At 40.4% G+C, this 7,300-nt stretch overlaps 1 protein-coding gene across 1 annotated transcript; it reads left to right on the forward strand.

The window, feature by feature from the left end:
- The first annotated feature begins 1,008 nt into the window (after positions 1-1,008).
- On the forward strand, positions 1,009-6,084 carry LOC103719732 (protein DETOXIFICATION 21-like). Its single transcript, XM_008809109.5, has 8 exons — positions 1,009-1,303; positions 2,495-3,036; positions 3,171-3,257; positions 3,375-3,431; positions 3,745-3,983; positions 4,878-4,996; positions 5,433-5,519; positions 5,720-6,084. Exons 1-8 carry the CDS (start codon positions 1,040-1,042, stop codon positions 5,798-5,800), a joined length of 1,476 nt encoding a protein of 491 aa, XP_008807331.3. The 5' UTR covers positions 1,009-1,039; the 3' UTR covers positions 5,801-6,084.
- The last annotated feature ends 1,216 nt before the right edge of the window (positions 6,085-7,300 follow it).

The raw sequence follows: 7,300 nt of genomic DNA on the forward strand, positions 1-7,300 counted from the left end.
GTTATATATAATTCCTATTATGCCCTTAATAAAAATTAGTTTTTTAATGCCTCTTTAATGCTTCTTTAATGCTGAAGGGACGTTTTGGGAAAAAGTAAAAATGGAGTGATTCCCGCCTCATGGGAAAGTAACTTTCCCATGTTTCTCATGGGAAAGACTTTCCCATGAAATATGGGAATCACATTCCCATGGAAATACAACTTTCCCTTCTCTCTCCTTTGAAAACTCCAACCAAACAAGAGGCATCTCATTACTTTCCCGTTGACCACACTTTCCCCCCTTCTTTTCCCGCGAACCAAACGAGCCCAAAATGAAAAATTATTTGTCTATCTATTTTCCTTTAATTCCAACAATTTTTTTTAGCATAACATTTAAAAGTTTTATGAAAATTCATTAAAATTATGAAATACGATGAAGGCAAGTCATAAACTACGTCACTGCTTGGTTTTGATGTTTGAATTTTTCTCCTAAAAAATATCATGTGAATTATTTTTAAGACAATCTCAAGGTACAGGACCCAACAGTGGTACTTGTTTTTTTATGGTTCTAATCAACTTATCACTCCCATCAAAAAAAAAAAAAAACCGTGCGGTCTAAAAGTTTTGTCTACCATAATTGATGGACGTTCAATCATTCTGAAAACATTATTATAATATTATATGCATTGCGTAGGTGCAACAGCGATACAGTATCGCTAAAAGGACATGGAATCCAGATATTCGCTCACCTGTCCTGGCGGGGCCCAGCCATGCTGCTCACATGCTCTTGACCATTCGATGGGAGCGTGAATCCTGAGGCACCACGTTCCGTTCATGCGGCTTGTCGGACGGCCAAACGGTCCGGCGCCTGGCGAACCCGAGCCCCGTGAGCCCTCGCGAAAGCGAAATTCCCCTTCTACCCTATATCTTATACGGCGGTGGTAGTTGCCGTTGCTCATTTTGGTCATTTTACAAGCTCGCTCGCTACGGGCGCTCCCTACAAAAGCCCTCCCCTAACCTCGAGAAGAGAGAGAGAAGGAGAGAGACAGAGAGGGAGGGAGATGGCGAACGAGTTAAAGGCGAAGCTCCTCCATGAGGAGCGGAAGGGGGAGGTGGCGGCGGAGGAGGAGGAGAAGTTGAGCAGGAGGCTGTGGGTGGAGAACAAGAAGCTGTGGGTGGTGGCGGGGCCGTCCATCTTCACGCGCTTCTCAACGTTCGGCGTGACGGTCATCAGCCAAGCGTTCATCGGCCACCTCGGCGCCACCGAGCTCGCCGCCTACGCCATCGTCTCCACCGTCCTCATGCGCTTCGCCAACGGCATCCTGGTACGTCCTCCGATCCTTGTCCGTGCCATCGTCCGCATCAATGGGAAGGGATGAGGAAAGGATGTGTGGGTAGAAACAAGTGAGAGACAAACGTAAGAAACCATCCATCAGCTATCTCAAAATTTTAGTGATGTCAAAACCAAATTAAAAGGTGATTTTTTTATTTATATATCATAGAAACTTGTAGAAATGCAAGTCTAGCAATCTTCCATGATCCCTCCTAACTACTCGCCTTGCCTCATCTTTTCATGAGAAATTCCGAGGACTCTGCAATGAAGGACTGGACCAGGGCAGTCTCTGCTCCAACTTCAACTTTTTGAATCTTTTTTCTGTCCCTTTTTCCTCCTTCTTGATCAGTTCTTTTGTTGATGACCTTAGAGCCTTCTATACTGTTTTGGTATCTCCTTTCATTACTTCAATGAAAAATGATTGGGCCTCACCTAATCTTTTCTCAAAAAAGAGTACAGAAGATGATGAATCTTAAGCTTTGACAGAGAACTGAAGAAACGTAGAGGAAGAAGATTAAAATGATGTCGTCTTTTGCAATTGGAGTTCACTCCAAGTAGAGATGATGGATTTGCCAAAAAGAGAGTAATATAATATAATCCACGGGAAATTATAACTAAAACAACCTTTTTGATCTGCAGTACGGTTTTCTTCTAAGGATGGATGGCCTCATCCCTATTGCTTGCTCCTTAGACTCTCTTCGTTCTCACCTAAGGAGAATTGACCATATTAAGCGTACCTTTCTTCCGAATAAAAGGAATTACAGCTTTTTTTTTTTTTTTTTTTTGAGAAACCCAAAGCATGCAAACCTATACCTTGACATTTCAAACTCATGTTAAATACTTGATACGTACTAGATCTGCCGATTGGCACCCCTCAACCCAGCAAATGTGCTGGGAGAGGCTTTGGATAAGATAACGGAGCTTGCATCCTCCTCCGTCTCAGGAGAAAAAAAGAAGAAGGAAACATTAGCTCTATAGATTGATGAACCAGTTGCAGAGTATCCTCCTCCATTCACTAAATTTAGGATAATAGATTTAGCTATACTAAAAATATGCGATGATAACAAATCTTATATTCATGGAAGAATTAATATCTCTTAGTTTCAGTGAAACAATTTAATTCTGTCTTAGTTTCAGTGAAGCAATTTGATCGGTAGCTTGAGTCTTATCTTCTACACTGCAGCTGGGCATGGCAAGTGCATTGGAAACTCTTTGTGGGCAATCTTATGGCGCAGAACAATACCACATGCTAGGCATCTATCTCCAAAGGTCTTGGATCATCTTGTTTATGTGCAGCCTAGTAATCCTTCCAGTCTTTATCTTCACGACTCCACTCCTTAAGCTACTTGGTCAAGAGGAGTCCATTGCGGAAATGGCTGGCACGATCTCACTATGGTACATCCCAGTCATGTTCTCCTACATATGGGCATTCACACTCCAAATGTATCTTCAAGCTCAGAGCAAGAACATCATCATCACATATTTGGCAGTCCTGACACTTGCTCTCCACATCTTCCTCTCATGGTTCTTGACCATAAAGCTTAAGCTGGCCCTCGCCGGCGTGATGGGCTCAATGATCTTGGCAATGTGGATACCTGTGATTGGTCAGCTTGGTTTCGTGTTCTTCGGGGGTTGCCCTGAGACTTGGACAGGGTTTTCATTTGCTGCTTTTAAGGATCTGGGGGCAATTATCAAGCTCTCCCTGTCATCTGGTCTCATGCTTTGGTACTAGCTTCCTTTTCCTCTTATTTAAGAATATACCTCTTCTTCCACGGTGGCAAACCTTAGCACTGTCTTGTGAAAAAGCTTGATAGATTCTTCAATTTTTTTCTTCTAAAGTAGCTTTGTTACCTATGCAGTCTGGAGCTCTGGTACAACACCGTCTTGGTTCTTCTGACAGGTTACATGAAGAACGCAGAGGTTGCCATAGATGCTCTCTCCATCTGGTACTCATATTGCTCCAATGGAATTTCTTATCTCTTTGCTGCTTCTGAATCATTTTTCTTCTCGTGCTCTATTTACTGTTGATTTTGATATCAATTAGTCTTCATCAATTCCAACAGCCTCAATATTAATGGATGGGAGATGATGATTTCTGTTGGCTTCTTGGCTGCAGCAGGGTATGCCCACTCTTCTAGTATTTTATCTTACCCCAGTTTAGGATTCTTTTGCTCTTTCTTTGCACATTGAGAATTATAACAATACAAAAGCTTGTGTTGTCAACAAAGTTGAACAACAGCTTATAATTTCATCGAGGCATCCATAATATCACTTTATGCATTTCTATCAGGGAAAAAAAAAGGGGAATCACTTTATGCCTGACAACAAAGTGTAGCTAGATATTCTTTGTGATTAGTGATATAAGCACTTTTCTTGAGCACTGAGAATTTTTTGGATGTTTCTTTGTGCTGCCCTTGGATAAAAAAAATTCAGAGTTCGGGTGGCAAATGAACTTGGAGCAGGGAGTGCAAGAAGGGCACAGTTCTCTATCATCAATGTAGTGGTTACATCCTCGATCATCGGATCTGTGTTTTTTGTGTTGTTTCTGGTGTTCCGTAGCAGCCTTGCTTACATATTTACTGATAGTGAAGCAGTGGCCAGAGCAGTTGATGACCTCTCTCTGCTATTGGCTTTCTCCATACTGCTGAACAGTGTTCAACCAGTGCTTTCAGGTAAGTTTCTTTTGAAAACGTTCACAAGGTTGTATGATTATATTAACTAGTCAAATGTTCCCATCAGTCTATCCTAATTTTGATTTTAAGCTTTAGGATGCTCCTAGCCCATTATTGACACTCAAAGATTCCTGATGCTGTTGATATTAAGAGATCAAAGTCAAACTATGAAATCTTCTTAAGACTGCATTTGTAATGCTTGATGTTCCGTTACTATGAGTTATTTGAAAAAACTTCTGATTAGATTTGCATCAGCCCCTCCTTGGAAGGAACCATAGATACATATTAAGAATGAAAAATATAGCGATACCTCTATATGTTTCTAATGGGAGTTCCCCATATATTATTATAAGATTGTCATCTTTAATCCTTTCCTACATAGATGAGGATAATCTCGAGAGGAATATATCGTTGTTGTGAAACCTACAGAGTAATTAAGAAGAGAATACTGGAGCCGCATTTATTTAGTCTTTTTGTGTGAGATCAGTAGCCAAAGATATGAGATAAGCTCTCGATGAAATGATGAGAACACTGTGCTTCAATTTTTTCCAATCAAATGCTACTAATTCAGAATACCTCTATATCTGGATACGGGTTCACATATTCTTCTCTCAGGTGGAACCTTCGTTTAAGGCTCCAGAAACACAATTAACACAGTATTGTTCTTGACAAATCCATTCTAGAAAGAAACCATCGAAACATAAGAAATTGAGCTGCTTCCCACAACATACATGTTGTTGATGACATGAAATCATCTCGCAATCTTTATGTGATGCTTCTGATTTTTATCTTAAGAGGGAATAAGTTGCAATATATTTGTTGGAACCATTTATTGCTTCCTTTTGTCTGGACTTAAGGATGTGATCTCCTTTCATTGTTACATTTGCTGTCCAGGGGTTGCCGTTGGTGCTGGTTGGCAGAGTGTGGTTGCTTATGTAAACATAACAAGCTACTACTTGATCGGCATTCCTCTAGGAGTCGTGCTTGGTTACGTGCTTGGTTTTCATGTGAAGGTTAGAATTGAGTTCCGATCTCTAATGCTGCTGCTTTGCATCTCAAATCAGACCAGTCTATATTGCAACATAACATCATGCTTAGATGTCATTATTTCTGTTCGGTCCTTTGGCAACATGCAGGCAATAATTATTTGCATAGAACAGTGATACTGAATAGAGCATCTAGTGTTTGCTGAAAAAAGATTAGAGCAGCTGATATCTGTTTAGGCATATTAGGCCACAATAAATTTGAATGATAACAATACCTACAGGCTTCACTGCAAGATTTTAAATATACATCCTGAAAAGTTTATCTGTGGATTTTTCTCAATGAAAAAGAAGCTATATTATAGATTTTGCTCGTAATATCCATCAGCTTGCTACAGAATAATTTCATGCAGTAAAATTAAGAAATAAGGGCTGAATCTTTGTTACCTCTTCGATCTGATTGCAGGGTATTTGGGTTGGAATGTTAGTTGGAACAGCTGTTCAAACTCTAGTGCTTCTGGGCATTACCATGAAAACAGACTGGGAAATGCAGGTAATCCAAACATTGCATGCATTAATGCTCTATTTGCTCCCAGAGTTACTATAATTGCATGCGCTGCTCCTAGTTCCCACAATGGAAAAAAATAATAAATTTCAGCTATCACAGTTAGGATGGAGTTATAAGCATCAATATATACGCACTCACTCTCATAAGCGTGATCGATCCTCGTTATTTTTTTGCATGGCTTACAGGTTGTTTTGGCTCAAGAGCGCTTAAACAAGTGGTATATGGAAGCATCAAGGAGGTCAAATGGTTCCAGGGGAGCTGCTTAGGCTCCTCTTTTTTTTTTTCTTTTCTTTTTTCTTTTTGATACATCCAATTGTTTTCGATGAGGCAGCGGTCGGATCAAAGCATGGCATATATTCTAAGGTTTCCTTTACATGAAAAACTTCATTCAATAGCTCTCCCCAACTAAAAGAAACAACCTCCTGTCATGCTTTTGCCTAGTTATATTGCCTTGAGTACTTTTGATCTCTTCCACCATGCTCAGTTTTGTGTACATGGTGAGACTTGATGCACCATGACTCTTTTTGCGAGAATATATGCATTCACTCTACAACATAGTCTCCATCATGTTTTCAAGGTAAAATTGCCTTATGCGTTGGTTTTAGGTTGCCTTGATATCCTTTGGTCATGTTCACAATAGAGTAGATGACTGTTCTGCAGAATGTCTTGTGAGTTGTGACAGCATGAATGGGGTAAAAAAAAACAGAGAGAGAAAAAAACAAGCAGCTTGATCTCTTCTCTGTTCCATTTCTTGGATGAAAAATGTTCTTCCTCTCATGACAAAAAATAAATAAGTGAATAAATAGAAAGATAAGTTTAAATAAATACATAGTAAAGATTAATGAGCCATAGTATCTTGTGCAATTCAATATTGTAGGCGATATCCGTGCTAGCATACGCATTTGATATCTGATAAATTCCCAAGTCAATAACCATAATTTGGAAGAGTTAACTGTTTCTTGCCCTTGATTTCCTATAGAATGGAGCGACTATAACTCCACTGTAACTCACAAAATAAACATATGTTGTACAATTGATTTATAGGATTGCAAAAAAAAATTTCGCTATTATGACTTGTCCATGGGTTGATGTATGTAATTCGTATGGAGCAGAAACTTTTAGTGGTCTAATTTGTGTGGCTAGACCGTTGTTGTTGCTGTTGTTGTTCAATGCTAGGGTGCCATTTTTTAGGACCAAATTAGGCAAACCAAGCTTTGAAATGCTTAGGGTTGGCTAGCAGTGTGAAAGGTATGATCAAACTTGAGTTCTGCTGTGAGGCTAGGCCTCATCGGGCCGTCCTGTTGGCCCGGCCCAACATTCGAACGCGGACCGAAAGCCCTTCTGAACAAGAACCAAGGCAAAGCTTTGGTTGAGTACGGCGGAGGAGGACGTGTCCTCCTCCTCTTCATACTCTGCCGAAGACTAGATTTCCTAGTCTCTGCTCTATATAAGCCCCTCTCCATCCTCCACCACTGGAGAACCAATCCAATCGGGGTTTAATCGCCGGATTCTTCTCTCATTTCTTCCACGATTATCGATTATTATCGACACCTTTGCCATGGCTAAGCGCTGCTAGAGGCCAGGTGAGAGCCAAAATCTTTTGATTTCCTAGAACATCCGCACACCCTAATTAAATGATCTCACAACTGCATCCATCTCCAACATGTCTAAGCCAAGAGTAGTGATGCTAGGTCGCCTTTGACCTCCAAACAATCTCTGAGTGCCTTCTAGATGTTCTTAGTAAAGCAGCAGTGTGGAAGTAGATG

Source organism: Phoenix dactylifera, chromosome 14, assembly GCF_051530095.1.
Source record: "Phoenix dactylifera cultivar Ajwa chromosome 14, Ajwa_hap1_PhDact_Kaust_v1.1, whole genome shotgun sequence".
Classification (NCBI taxonomy): domain Eukaryota; kingdom Viridiplantae; phylum Streptophyta; class Magnoliopsida; order Arecales; family Arecaceae; genus Phoenix; species Phoenix dactylifera.